The sequence below is a fragment of the Urocampus carinirostris genome, chromosome 2, assembly GCF_059441175.1.
Source record: "Urocampus carinirostris isolate Australia breed hairy pipefish chromosome 2, RoL_Ucar_1.0, whole genome shotgun sequence".
NCBI classification, from domain to species: domain Eukaryota; kingdom Metazoa; phylum Chordata; class Actinopteri; order Syngnathiformes; family Syngnathidae; genus Urocampus; species Urocampus carinirostris.
The window spans coordinates 42,306,721-42,321,953 of NC_142350.1; the positions used below are offsets into that span (position 1 = coordinate 42,306,721).

General features: G+C 38.2%; 2 protein-coding genes across 3 annotated transcripts; one reads left to right on the forward strand and one right to left on the reverse strand.

Annotated features, from left to right (window-relative positions):
* The first annotated feature begins 773 nt into the window (after window positions 1-773).
* Window positions 774-2,284, forward strand: LOC148371930 (actin-binding Rho-activating protein). Its single transcript, XM_088326555.1, has 2 exons — window positions 774-880; window positions 1,453-2,284. Exon 2 carries the CDS (start codon window positions 1,470-1,472, stop codon window positions 1,953-1,955), a length of 486 nt encoding a protein of 161 aa, XP_088182681.1. The 5' UTR covers window positions 774-880; window positions 1,453-1,469; the 3' UTR covers window positions 1,956-2,284.
* A 1,073-nt stretch (window positions 2,285-3,357) lies between these two features.
* On the reverse strand, window positions 3,358-13,799 carry hint3 (histidine triad nucleotide binding protein 3). 2 transcript variants are annotated; one of them, XM_088326554.1, is made up of 6 exons: window positions 13,640-13,799; window positions 11,965-12,082; window positions 10,144-10,213; window positions 8,277-8,403; window positions 5,345-5,419; window positions 3,358-4,038 (listed from the first exon to the last, which is right to left on the reverse strand). In XM_088326554.1, the coding sequence occupies exons 1-5, from the start codon at window positions 13,766-13,768 to the stop codon at window positions 5,372-5,374; spliced, it is 492 nt and encodes a 163-aa protein (XP_088182680.1). In that variant the 5' UTR covers window positions 13,769-13,799; the 3' UTR covers window positions 3,358-4,038; window positions 5,345-5,371. The 2 variants fall into 2 exon arrangements, with proteins under 2 accessions (XP_088182680.1, XP_088182679.1); XM_088326553.1 differs by having other exon boundaries at window positions 3,358-5,419.
* Window positions 13,800-15,233: the final 1,434 nt, after the last annotated feature.

Genomic DNA, 15,233 nt, shown 5'->3' on the forward strand with positions numbered 1-15,233 from the left:
CCAGTCACAGGGCACACGAGACAGAAAACTCACTCATTCATACTTAGAGCCAATCAGACCGGCTAATTAACCGGACATGCATGTTTTGGGGATGTGGGAGGAAACCGGAGTGCACGGAGAAACCCATGCAAGCACGGAGAGAACATGCAAACTCCACACAGGAAGGTTCGATCTCATGACCTCAGAACTATGCCACACACACACGTTAACCACTGTGCCGCCATGCCACTGTTGGGGCGGCAGTGGCTCAGGAGGTAGAGCCCTCGTCTTGGGATCAAGGGATCCCAGTTCGAATCCCGGCTTGTCCGTGTTACATGTCGAAGTGTCCTTGGGTAAGACACTGAACCCCTAATACCCCCAATAAGCAGGTTAGCGCCTTACATGGCTGCAAGGCCGCTATTGGGAAATGTGGAGCACATTGTAAAGCGCTTTGGGAAGTCATTGACTTGAAAAGCGCTGTATAAATGCAGATCATTTCATTTCATGTGATGATAAAATAATTCACTGACAACAATTTCAATGCTGAAGAAACATTCATTTTCCAAATGCAGTGGTGGGAACAACAAAATAAATTCAAAGTGTGATGGCATTTATTTACTTCCATAGCTTTCCAGTGAGTAATCAGCTTTGGTTAACAAGGCAAGCTCTTATCTGGCTTGCCTTTTCCCTTCTCCAATTGGCTGGTTGGGTCAGCCTTAAGAGCTCATTGGTTGAAGAAGCATCAATCATAGCAGTCTGGCTTTGGTGCACTAAAGTATCCTAACACTTGCTATTGTCAGCTGTTTACATGAACTGATTCATAGAGCAGTGACAGCTATGCGCTTGTCCTCAAATTAGCTCAAGTGATCTTGAATTTCACTGAAGGCTTGCACTTTGAAATGTAAGTTTCATCCTATTTGTTCACTATTATTTGTATACTATTCCCTAAAACCTCTAAACATGTAGGACATGCATGATGACCAGGTAGCTTACATCTGCTCTAAAAGTCTATTGGTTTGTTAAAAGGGAATTGTGTACAATTTAGTACCCCATAGTTGTACACAAATGAAAAACAAGAAAAATTACATAATCAAATAAGCGTGGATTTATTTGAAAAAACATGACACACAAATTGAGGGAGCTACCATGGTTTTTCCGCCATCTTGCTGTTAAGGGTACCTCTTCAAACCCAAAACCTTGCAAAAGGCTTGGCAAACAATTGAGGAGAAAATTTGTGTCGTTGGGTCTCTTTGAGTCTCCATAGTTTTTATTCTTGCTTTGCACTTTGTAGCACTCATTTTCAGTGGAGCAACACAATAGTCACATATTGTGGTAAAATATTACAGTGTCCCTTTTCTGTCTTTTAGGTTAAAAGCCTAAATGATCTATAATTTGAAAGCAGTGGGCCATATCGGGGCCGCAGACTGTATACTTGACATGTCTCTTTTACCTGAAACATCCGTTGTCCAACAGATAGATCGCCAACAAGCATGGATGGAAATTGTTTTCCTGCCCAGTTCATGGAGGACAAAACAGTTAATATTGTATCCGTCAAAGGCTTGAAGGACAACTGGCAGAAGTGGTCTGAAGGTCACCAGGAGCACCAGAAGCAAAACCCCTTCAGTAATGACACCAGGCTGCAGATGGTGTTCCCCCTTAAGGATCACGATAACTATGGAAAGCCCCTGCAAGGCTCATTAACAGCACAACGCGGGGAGGATGCTCTCACACATATCAGCAGAGAAGTTCAGGAGTTGTGTGAGGTGATAAAAGACATTGGGGTGCAGGTTCACCAAGACGGGGAAGGGAATAGTGTATCGGTGGAATTTGGCAAGCTGTTTGAGCATTATGTGACTATCTCCAACAAGTTGGTGGGGATTCTTCTGAGAGCCCGGAAGCAGAAGCTGCTCGACTTTGAGGGGGAGATGCTGTGGCAAGGGAAGGACGATCATGTTGTCATTACTCTGTTGCAATGACCAATATCGAGTTATTTGTTGTAGTTAGACACAACAATTGTTTTTTATTTGTTTTTTGAAATGCTTAACCTATTTGGTCAAATCACTGAAAAAACATGGTTTTAGACAGGGTCCCTAATGTGCTGCCCGCGGGAGACACGTTACCCCCCTAATAACACCTAAGTAGCCTGCAAACAGGTTTTGAAAATAGCTAACCAGTGAAGGATCAGTGTGATTCTGCAAGAAATTTGATTTCTCACTGACATGATGATTTAGTGGTTGAGTGAGCCGGTTTTAACTCCACTTCTAATAATTGCAACATGGTAATAACATAAGTTATTTTAGAAATACCTATCAAACTAGTATCCCTATGCGCCAATCAATAACAAAAATTAGCTCTCTCCGACTTCTGGTAATGCTAACTGCTTTAGGTTTCTTTTGATCGAAATATTAAAACACAAAGTATTTTTGTCCAGAGTAGGTATACCAACAAACTGCTAAGCCAAATATAATATAAATCATACATGTCCCACTGAGTTTGTCTCTGGGGCCGGATCCACATTTTCTGTTATTTAGCAGACCAGATCAGTGAAAAAATGTCAACTTAGAATTCGTAAGCTGTCAGTATTATTTTCTTGCTTTTTTTGGCATACTCAGAAATTTCTGGCAGGCCGGGTTAAATCATCTGGCCTGCGGGCTGTATTTTTGACCTGCCTGGAATAAATTGTAGTGTACATTAAACTATAAATGTGTGTCTTTTTATGTTACAGCAAAAAAAGGAGTTATATAACAAGTCAGCCACTTTATATTTTTGAGCAGTAATTCATAAGAAGCAGTGGCCAAACATGGAATTGTGTGTGTTCTACTTGGATGATTGAGCTTTTAAAATGTAAAATAAAAAAGATGCTAACATATACTTTCCAAATTAATATTATATTCCATTAATGCAGAATTTTGCTTTTGTCAAAAGTTTGGCATCAAGTGTTTTTTTGTACTGATAAGGTATAGAAATATCAGAGCTAACACATATTGATGATGTTATCTCAGTTTAGAGAATATTCAGATTTCGGGGAAAAAAAATAACTAGTAGCATTTAATAGCCCCGTTTAGATTGAAAGTGCTAAACACTGTTATCACCTTAAACAACTGGAAAAGACAGTTACGACCATTTATCTCTTTGTACATACTTTTGGTTTTAATAGAACTAAGATTTTCACAATAAACACATTTAGTGATTTGAATGTAAATACTTAATAAAGTACTTGTGATGTTAATTGATTCCTCTAGATGGCACCCGTTGTCCAAAGATGCACCGGACATGTACTGAACGAGTGTTTGAGTGAAGGGCACCATCTAGAGGAGAAAAATGAACATTGCCTAAATATTATTTTGAATTGGTAGTTTTCATAGAAAATGCCTGCTCTACAATGTGTATATTGGCAAATTTAATATCAACAAATGTATGTTTGAATAAAGAGAATAGCTGCCAGTTCAGAGAATGACAGGACCAGGGTTAGAATAATCATCGATAAACACAATTCTTGCTTTAATATTTAATCACAATATATTAATTGTTCATTATCTGCATACATTTTTACAGAAAAGTATGTACGATTGCGGTTACATTAGTTTAATGTGCAGCGCTCAACATAAATGAGTAGGCCAAACATCTTTTGTTTATCTTTGGAATCAATCTTTTCTGCAGTGTAGTGTAAAAACGCGTCTTTTGCTACGAAATTTGATTTGTCAATGTAAACATGAATGCCAATTTTTCTCACCTTCATTTAATCTCATCAATGTCTGTCTAAAATACTGTACTTTCAACATTTATTAAGATTCCACTAAAAATAACAAAATAACCATCGACATTTTTCAAATTGAATTACTCATTTATGTTGGGTAACGTTGTATACAACTGATCAACACGTCACTAACTTACAATCCATTTTTACATGTGTACATGAAACAGCCTTTGAATGTCATAGAATTATGAGATGCGCTACACTTCATCTGAAGTGTCAGGATTACTCACTTGTTTCCATATAAAAGAGCCATTCTTAATAATTCATGCAGATGCCACCCGGTGCTCAAACTCTTATTTCCACTGTTGCAAAAGACCAAGCAGTATTTCTGAGTTAAGATGAATCCTGTAAGAGTTTTGTTTTTACCTTACAGATTCAATGTGTTCAATTCTTACTTGTTTATTTTCTGTTATTATAATTTCATCCTCTGGATACAGTAGTTTGGAAAGTGTCAAGGGCTATTTAGGAGCCGGGACTAAGGTAAGCCTTGGCTTCCTCCCATCAGAATTTTTTTCTCTATTGTCATTTCAATTGTTAATTTTGGGTGCTTTAAATCAACTGTAACCTTGTTTCTGGATTCAAAAGAGAAGGGGGAAAATGTCGACAAATAAAACACTGTTTTCACTAGGTCTTTAACCATATACACACACCCCTTTAACACAGTTTGCTTTCTCATTCCCAGTGAGTTTTAAATCTGCAGCAATCAACGGACATTCAACCGCATTCTTCAGATTTCAGCGAATTGCATGCAAAACATGCTTAATTTAGTGCATCCATCCATCCATCCATTTTCTGCGGCACTTATCCTCTCTTTAGGATCGTGGGGGTACTGGAGCCCATCACAGCCATCTTCGGGAAGTGAGCAGGAGATATTCTGAACTAGTTGCCAAGGCACACAGAGACAAGACAACTCACTCGTTCATTCACACTTAAGGACAATTTGGACTGGCCAATTAACCGGACATGCATGTCTTTTTTTACGAATGTGGTAGAAAACCGTAGCGCCTGGAGGAACCCCATGGAGGCACGGGGAGAACATGCAAACTTTGCACGGGGAGGTTGCGATAGCTGGAATTAAATCCCAGACCTCCACATCATGGAGATACGTGCTAACCACCCAGCCGCCATGCCACCTGATTTGGTCTAGTTTTTTTTTAAATAATATTTTGGTACGAGGCATTAGGTGACCAAAACTACCGTTTCCAATCATTAATGCTGAGAGTTTTCCAAGAAGGGAGGCAATAGGTACCATTTTTTGTATTCTCCAGTATATCCAGGGATGATGACTCACTCTCGATTTTTGTCTGGTTTACCAAAAAGCCATACGACTCAGCTAATCTGAGCAATGTTATTTGTTTTAGACTTACTGTCTGCCCCAATAAAACTGATCGAAAGGGAAATTATCCTTGTGTGAGTTCACCCTTACTTGATAAATGCTTGCAAATATACCAATTTCTGCAATGCATTGGAGTTACTTCTTATTCAAATTGAGTCAATGAAAACCTTTAAAAGTCTAGTTTTATGCTAGAGAAGAGAGAAAGTGATTTGCAATATGTAGTGTCTAATAATTAGTCTCAAGTTAAATACTGATTTCAGGCACACGGATACAAGATGAGATGGAGCACAACTTCATAATCAACTGATTTCTTCTTTGGAGCTGAGAAGCTCTATCAGTTGCTCCACCTGAAAAACATTCATATAAAATGCACAGATTCAGTTGTATCTGCTTAACCACAAAATCATATCACTGTTACATTATACACACCATTAATATACTGAATTCCAGACTACAGATGCCACCTGATTGAAAGCCGCTTGCTCAAATTTAAGACCAAAGCTCAACTTTGTCTCACACACCGGATTTGATGCTTAAACAGCCATACGAATAAATTAATTCATGCCCTTTTCTTACAATTCAAACTAGGTGCACACCTGGCGCCAACCGCGTGGGGAATTTGGAGTCGATGCCTTTGGTTGCAGTACATCAACAGCACTGTGCACACCTGTCTCCGTTTTGTGTTTAGTTCTGCTGCGTTCCATTTATTTCACGTTTATTCAGATCATGTGACCATTCACGATGGCAAATACAAAAACAAACACATGTTTACAACTGCAAACGAGGGCTGTGTCATGTAAAATGTGAGCCTTATATCTTTAGACGACCGCGTCACGATGACCATAATGTGGAGAATAGTGCCGGATTCCAACATGGACGTGTCTTTTTGTGGCGTTGTCATTGGTGGTTTCTGCGTATATGGACCATATTGCATCGGCTTCTTATATACAGGATAGAGAACTGTAGCATTTATGATAGACAACTTCCACTGCTGTTCAATTTGAATGTACAAATTGAGGACTTGAGTTGTGGGTAAAAAAGGTGTACATATCGTGAGTACGTTGTAAATATTCAATAAAGTAGTTCTACCTTCTGTTTTGCTCTCGTTACATATTACCTGTATAATAGCTGTAGCTTGCCACTCCTTGCACATTTGCTCTCGGCACTATTGTACTTACAGCGTTATTGTTACAGTGTTAATGTTACTGTTTACCTGACTTGTTAACCTGAATGCCCATTTTGCACATCTGGTTAGCTACTCCTCTTGCACTATCGGCACTATGGTATGGTAAAATACTATACGTAGCCATAATACAATACAACTTTTACTTATATCTGTACATTCGAGGAAACTGTGCGGGTCAGATGTATCGACATTTCGTTCTGTATACACGTGTACTAGAATGACAATAAAGTAGATCTGAATCTGAATCTGAATCTAATGTTATCAAAAACAACGACTAATTTCTCGAGACATTACGGCTGTGTTTGTATTAAGAACGAAAATGATGGGGAAAAGGGCAGCCCGAAATACTCCTCAGTGCCGCAAAAAAAAAATCACAATGCACACTATGACAAATAATCTTCCACACTAATGGGCAAATTGAAACTGAACTAGCACAAATGTTATGGATGTAAGAGAAGCAAAAAGTACCAACAAAAGCACCTACACTACAAAAATAGATTGAAATACGCTGGTCTATATGGTAAAATCTGTGGAGTTGGATTTGCCCAACAATTACATACTGTAATTTCTTGACTATAAACTGCAGATTTTGTCACACAATTTCAATCCTGCGGCTTATGCAGAGATGCAGCTAATGTATGCAATTTATTTTTCTTTTTTTTTGCGCTATGTTACTTGCATTTCTGCTGTTTTTTTTGTTGTGCGACTTGTGTTGTTGTGTATTTTTGCCTATTCCCCATGTGTGTTTGTTATTAAAACTTAGAAAATTCTATGTACAATCTTTATTTGTAAATATCCCATGTTTCATTGTAGGCGCATGCAGCTTTTAATCAGGTGCGGGCTATGTATGTACCAACTTTTTTTTTTTGCAGCTTATAGTCCAAATATTAAGGCACTTTTGAAATATTGTACACCAACTGAATCTGTTGTGCACAGAAAAATGTGTTTTTATGTAAAAATATCTTTACAGATTTTAATGTTTGCTTCACCCAACCGCCACAGTACATATGGTTTAAGACCTAAAATTGAACAGCCACAATTGTCCCAAAAAAATATAGATCAAAAGCAAAATTTTGATTCGCTTCAACTATCCAATAAAACATTTCTTATTGTATATGACGTCACCGAGTCCTACAACTGCGCATCAAGGGGTTAGGGAATAAGTAAGCATGTTTGTTCTGACCGTATCCATCAAATCGTTGTTAAAAAAAACTGATTAATTCAACGTTATGTCTCAAGACAGGTGACTTTTGTTTGTTGCCAGCTGGAATGCATTCTCGTTGTTATTTATCCCCTAAGCAGCCATCTAATTATGATTGGACAGTCAAACCCTAATCAAAATTCACCAAGCTGACTAATTCTTGATTGCTTGAGAATTGTGGTATAATTTTTGCTATTTTATTTCAAGGGTGAATCAGCCGCATGAACTTAAAATGAAAACAGAGAAAACACAGAAGGTTAAAAAAAAATTGAGCGTAGCTAAGATGGGCTTTGTATATACAACACACATATTTTTAAGCACAACACATATTTGCATGAACAAAGCATGCCCTCAGAGCAAAAGCTCTGAACTCATGTTTATGAAATGGTAGGGGTAAGATCTTGGGCCTGGGCCCAAACCCAGTCGGGCTTATCTCTCGCATCCCCCCGTCGCAGAGATGCGCACTTCGGCACCAAACCATTCATTTAGGCGCTGCACTCGCAGTGCAGACTTGGTTTGAGGGAGTCGGCCCCAAGTAAACCCTGAGCTGCGTAGTTCAGCCGAAAAGCTCGGCCAAAGTAAAGCTTTACATTTATTTTGGTGGCAAAATAAAGCTTCTGGTTTATTTAGGGCTTGTTTATCAAATCAAGTTAATCTGTCGGGTTGTGGGCGGGTTCAGGTTTCTTTACCCGTGACTCGGGTTGTGTTGGGCTGAATTATTTAGGCCCCATCTTACCTCTATGGGATGGGGTGAAAAAATCTGACAACATAAAAATCCAACGTAGAACACAGTATATTTGCAAGGATGATAACTTACTGTAATGAACCAATAGGAATTCAGTTTGTAGAATAATCGTGACATGAAGCTCATCTGGCTGGCAGGTGCCAGAACATGAAGGTGCAAATGTGTGACTGAACAGAATGGGGGCCAATGAAATCCAAACCTGCAGAAAAAGGAATTTTAATGAGTGATTTAAATACAAAACTGAAAGAAGAATGGTATGTTTTGGGTCGTAAGTAGTTGACTTACAATTACAGAGCTCAGACTTGCACTTAAAATTCCACATCCGGGTAAGTTTAGAAATGTACTTTTCTCATTTTACTACCTGTTGAAGTTATCAAGTTATCAATTTATGAGTTACGTTTGCAAAACAACTAGCATGTAGCCACAAGAAAAAATGATTTGCTATTTACAGCTACAATACCGAAAAGGATCCAATCGTTGGCCAAAATGTGGCACCGAATTCTAATAAAAGGTACTGTCCAGAATTTGACAATTTTCTACCCGCTGACGCTATCAACTGTCTTAAGTCATCATTAAGGCCTCTGTCAAGCTCCTTTTGTTGAGCGTGCAAGTACGTGCATTTAATAGATGCGCAAGATTAAACTCTTTTCATCTCTTTTGGGGATTGGGTTGGCATTTGTAATATACTTGAAACAGGCCTTTTCTTACCTTTTTATGCCACTGTGACAGAAATGCGGTGACGAGCATAAAGTAACACTCCACCCCAACCAAGTCAAGTCAAATTTATTTATATAGCCCTTAATCACAAAAATGTCTCAAAGGACTGCACAGGATTACAATGATACCTGATCTTAAACCAACCCCCTCCACTTTTCCCTTCAGCCAGATATCTTAGCTGATAGGAATGGTGGAAAAAAAAGTATCTTGCTCATTGGTAGGACACAATAGAGAAAATATTTTACTTTTAACATTTAAAGGACAACTTAAATGTTGCACCCCACCTTTAGGGTATGCCGTTTGAGATAAAGAAAAAGAAAAATAATCTAAAAAGTTGAAGTTGTATCTTTGTTGTCTCTTCATGTTGCTGGGGGTAGATGATTCTTTCCCCATCCTTTCTATGATGTTTTTGTTTTTGCAACCGCAAAAAAAAGTGAAATGAAATGAAATGATCTGCATTTATATAGCGCTTTTCAAGTCAATGACTTCCCAAAGCGCTTTACAATGTGCTCCACATTTCCCAATAGCGGCCTTGCAGCCATGTAAGGCACTAACCTGCTTATTGGGGGTATTAGGGGTTCAGTGTCTTACCCAAGGACACTTCGACATGTAACACAGACGAGCCGGGATTCGAACTGGGATCCCTTGATCCCAAGACGAGCGCTCTACTTCCTGAGCTACTGCTACGATGTAAGAATGGGCTTGTCCCAAGCTGTGTTGAGCCTGATACCAGATAAGTATTCTAGCCACCAACTATTCTGAAATAGCCCTAATATTAAGAGAAGACTTTGAAAAACAGCAAAAAAAAGGCAGACAAAACCTACATAAACAACTGATCACTCAAAACAAATATTGGCTCTGGACATGGCAGGAACATTCCAGGTAGATCAGGCAGACACTAGTTTTCACTACACTAGTCCATTATCAATACCATGGATCCTACAGCTTAGGCAAGTTAAACTCAAGACTTTTTTGATGCCTTTTGAAATCAAATTTAATACCAAGTCGACAAAAAAAACAACAATTGAAACAACCAAAACAAAAATACACTACATGAATTGGAAGCAATTTTAAACAAATCTTTATTTTTGTTTTGGTCTGAAATCAGATTGACGGTCTTTTACTGATCCAGCCTGCCTCAGAACAAAAATCCTGCATCTGGCTCCAGAGCAAAACTAACTTTGACATGCCTAGTGTAGCGTTATGGGTGAATGTAGCTCACCTGCTATCATTGAGATCAGTCACATTGTTTTTCTGCAAGATGTCCTTCCCTATCTCCACCATGCGTTTAACTGCACATGAAAACAATGATTTTAGAATTTAATTCAAACGTATTTTGGAAAAAGAAACATTCATTATACTTGAATACTTTAAAGCAGTCATCCCCAACCTTTTCTGTGCCACAAACCTGTTTAATGTCTGACAAAGGTTTTCACGGCCAGACCGAATGATAACAAGCGTAAATCCACTGTATAATGTGCTATTTGGTTGTGGGAAGTCACTTCCAACACACTCTGGTCGCGATCACAACATTTAATGCAACATGTCACGTTGTAATCAAAAATACAAACTCATCAAATAAACCTCACGGAACATGTGGTGTTGTGTGGTCCCTGTGCGCTTCTTGTTGGGTTTTCAACGAAGATAATCTGTGCAACCTTGAACTGCAAAAATCCACGTTCTATTGCTAAACGTTTTATAACCATCGTCTATTAAAGATGTGTCTAGCATAATCATTGTAACATGACAGTTAACCACTTTCCAATTGGCTATAACGTGCAGAAATTTGTTTTGAGTCAACCTGACAAGCAACTGCTCTCATCCGTGCAAACCACTCTGACTTTAAAAAAACGCACCGCATCCAACGCTTGGTTATCATTCAGTGTGAGCATAGCGGTGTCAATAAATGGAATATAATGGACCTTATTTTACTTCCTGTGGGGCCGGGTACCAAATAACCCATGGCCCCGTATTAGGCCTCAGCTCAGCTGGGGATCATTGCTATAAAAGTAGTTAACTATTCAAATATAATAAAAAGAAGGGTAGTAATTGGAAGTGTCAAGCAGAGTGGAATAAATGAAGTCCATACAATGTTATTTAACTTTGATTTTACTATTGACTTTAACTATGATGTGTATGTATGAACACGTATGCAACAATTTAAAATGTTCGGGGTCACTTTGAAATTTTCAGCAACCAGCACTCTAGTCTTCCAATAGTACAATGTGTTTGCTAATTGCATTTAAATGCTAATGGATTATTAGAGAAACCCTTGAGCAACTATGTTAGAACAATTAGTCTTGCTGGTTAGAGGAGCTATAAAACTAACCTTCTTTTGAGTAGTAAAGTATCTAGGGTATCACATTTGTGAGTGTGATCAAACTTTCAGAATGGCCACAAAAAGATAACTTTCTATGAAACTTGACATTCTATTGTTCTATGAAATAAAAGCTATTCCATGCAAGAAATTGCCAAGAGACTGAAGATCTCCTACAACGGCGTGTACCACTCCCTTCAAAGAACGACACAAACAAGCTTTAACCAGAGTAGAAAGAGAAGTGGGAGGCACAGCCAAGACAGAGAACGAGTACTATTGAGTCTCTAGTTTGGAAGGCGTCCATTTCTCAAAATCCTGCACAACTTACTTGGTTATACCTTCAACTTCTCTTTGACCAGTGTCAACCTCTATAGTGAAGAGGAAAATCAAAGATGCTGGCCTTTAAGGCAGCGTGGCAAAGAAAAAGGCTCACCCTAGACTGTCAACAAAAGCAAGATACATATGGGGAAAATAACACAGACAATGGACAACTCATTTGATAAACTAAAGTGTGACTTTTGCATGGAAAACCAAAATTTGGGGGGGGATGACCCCAAACCTTTGAACGGTAGTGTACATGTGAGTTCTTAATCAACATATTTTAGAGAGGGGCTTTTAAAAAGGCATACAACGGTTCCACAAGAGCTAACCAGAAAACTGTTTTTTTTTTAAAATTGGATGTCAGATGAATAGACATATTTTGTGATCTTTGAAATGTCTCTTTACCTAGGGGCAGGTGTTCTTTGCGCAGAGATTTACAGTTTCCAAGATGTCTGGTCGGGACAACAAGGTAATGGTGCGGAGCGCCGGGCTTGATGTCTCTGAAACATGCTATCTCCTCATCCTGTGGTAAACAATAAAGTTTCTTACAATGCGAAAACATGTTACAAATGTGTTAACTTGAATACAACTTCTTACGAATCGGTTCAACTATTCACATTGTTACAATCCTGACAGAGTCATTCTTAGTGATTTTACATTTGTCAAGGTTCAGAGCAGTGTTTGAGAAGACGTCACATCAATGATCTGGACCAACAGTCAACATTTTGTTTAAATTCTGGGTCAAGGTGAAAAACATTAAGTGAGATCGCTCTTTTGATCTCTTAAAGTAAGCATCTGCTTCTGACTACCCCTTTTCGAACATGTTATGTGACATTATTTTGTTGTTGACTCATTGTTTTTGTCCTGTTTTTATTTTTATGTTCGAAATAAAAGTTTTCATTCATTCATTCATTCAAAGTAGGCCTCCAAATTTTCACAAGCTAATGGAGCGGTTTCTTCTAGATTCAGTTGAGTGGAATCTGAATATAAATCTATCTATCTATATACCCTGGCCATTTCCTCAAGAGGGGTGACTGACATCAAGACAAACATATACAAAAACAAAGAAAATAAAAAAGGGTCCTGTGGTGAGGGGCCCTTTCTCTACCATCGTGGTCTACTGCGTGTCGTAAGAGGCGACTAAAGTGGAGGGAGCAAATGGACTGGGGATCCTCTCCTCTCTATCGCTACTCCCGAAGAGACAGCAAGGCAAAGAAAGGGGGCGGGAGACCGAAAGGTCTCGCAAGCCCTAGTTATAGGGTCACAATGAGAGAGGATGTGGAAGTAAAGCAACAGAGTGGAAGAAAGAGGAGATCGGATAGATTAGGACTAAAAAGAAGGTTAATGCGTTAGCCTTGAGTGAAAAAATATATATAAATGGAAACTACTATTATACGTGTAGATAATATCAAGTGGACACACATACATAGTAAACAGAAGGGGGCATGTACAGAGCCCTGTAGAACTCTACAGGTGATATTGCCGTGGTTAACACAATACCCCACAGTACTTGAATGGGCTAAGTTTCATACATGTCAACCTCAGCCACATGCCAACCTTAATGATTTGTATTCCCCTTATTAGGCATTAATAAACTTTCAAACACAACGCAGCACCGATTTACTCACAACATGTAGAATACAAACAAAGATAGCTTGTGCAAAGAGGTTCATTTTATTTAGCAACAAAACAAGACCATTGCCTCAGCATGTGCCTTAGTTCTTTTCCCACTTTAAGTGAAATCAGTGTTCCTTATTGTATCTAGAAGTATATTTTACATTCCCCCCACGTACAAAATTTAGTATACGACGTACACAATACGAAATGGTCAAAAACGTGTAAAACAGGGAGAAAACGTATAAGCTGAGAAGTATGAAGTTTAGCTACCTGTATGTCAACAAGAAGATATACTAAGCACGAACCTTTTCGTGTATTAAACCCAATAAATAAAAAAGGAAGATCAATGGGAAGCAAAAGTACGATAGTTGATATGCATTTTTATCAATTGGATAAGAATCGGCGTTGCTAGGTAAACAGCTGTCCCTAGGCTAATGTTTTACCGTATGTAAAATTCTCTCACACAGTGTAGAAGTTCCGTGTCCATTTCATGATTAACAATCCTGCAAAAAATGCATTTTTTGTCGTATCCTTCGAAAGTTTGGGAAATATCGTTCACAGGCGGTGTCTCGCTAGTATCTGCACCCTCCATTTTTAAACAGGTTAAAGGTAGTGGCGGTGTATCGTTCGCGAAGGAAAGGAATTTATGAGCCGGCTCTTGGATGTGACCGACGGGAGCCAGCTCTTCACCAATCAGAAGCCCGTTCCCTTCGGGACTTGATTTTTATCTCTTGCAATTGTTCAAAATGCAAGTTATTCCCCAGGGATTCTGTGGTGTTTACTTAAAGTTTGTTGATTATAAAAAGGTTTGACCTTTTATTTTTAGCAGCCTTTTCCTTTATCTTTCTTCTGTTGTACACAGTCCCCTAACGCTAAACTTTCTTTCTTTTACCGAAAAGAGAAGTGTAGCATTTTTGATAGATAACTTCTACTGCCCCATTTCTTTTCTCTTTTCCCTATTTTCCCTCTTTCTTTCATTTTATTTTAGTTTCTTTCTTTTCTGCTAACTGAAAGCCCCCAACCTATTTCCTCCTTTAAAATATGTTAAATTTTGATCATTTAAAAGCACTCTTACTTTAGAAATTACGGTAGGACGTCGTCCATATTGTGAGGTCATCGCGTACACATTATTTTCTTTTTGTAAATGAATGTTGAGTTGAATGGGCACTGTATTCATGTTCTCGTGTTGGTAATGAATAAAGATCCATAATAATCAGTAGTATAGTCAAGCAACAAAAGCATTCCAAAGAGCCGTTTGGGAGTCAAAAGAGCCCATTTTTGTGAGCCAAGCCGAAGTAGGCGGTTTTCTAAAAAGAGCCGGAATTCTCATTGCCATTAGTTAGACAAACATAGTCGAACCCAGATGACATCGAACTAGCAAGGTCGTTGGCGAGAGTAACGATTCTAAAGCCTGCTCTTCGAAGTGTACGATGAGTGCGGGAGTCCCATCAATCTTTGAGACGCTTTTTATCTTTTGTTATTGCTCATTCAGCATTTTTGGGGGGGAATTTGGTACGGTTAACTTTACATTTGTTGAGTGTATCAAAAGTTTAAATATCGTTTATTCTACTTTATATATTTTTAGACTTTATTTTTTTTTTAATATTTCCGGTGTTTTTTCAGCGATCCTGTGTTTTACGTTTAGCTTTTTATACACAACAAATATAAAGTTTATTCTAACCTTTTATAGTTTATTTGTTGTTGCACTGGAAAGTAAGTATTTTTAATTGACATTTTCTTGTGTCATGTGTTTTTTTTTTTTCAAAAATTCTTTGTTGCTTGACTTTAAAGTTACTTAGAAAAAAAAGTTTAATTTAGTTAAAATTTCACTGCAGAGTGAAAAAGTAAAGGCTTTTATAATACGGTAGTATAACACTATTTTATTTATTATTTATCTATTTCGTGCGTGGTATTATTCATTATTTTTATTGCTTATGCTTTATATCAGATAAGGCAACAACCAAAATATCTGAAGAGCCTTTTGGAAGAGCCGGTTCTCAAGAAAGAGCCGGAATTATCACCACTAAATCGAACTACTGAAGAGATTTGCACAATAC

Excerpts from the sequence above, each read along its gene's own strand:
- LOC148371930 (XM_088326555.1), top strand. The coding sequence starts at position 1,470 with ATGGATGGAAATTGTTTTCCTGCCCAGTTCATGGAGGACAAAACAGTT.
- hint3 (XM_088326554.1), bottom strand. The coding sequence starts at position 13,768 with ATGGAGGGTGCAGATACTAGCGAGACACCGCCTGTGAACGATATTTCC. Across the intron at positions 12,083-13,639 it reads ACACGGAACTTCTACACTGT|GATGAGGAGATAGCATGTTT; the intron begins GTGAGAGAATTT and ends TGTTTACCACAG. Across the intron at positions 10,214-11,964 it reads CAAAGAACACCTGCCCCTAG|TTAAACGCATGGTGGAGATA; the intron begins GTAAAGAGACAT and ends TTTCATGTGCAG.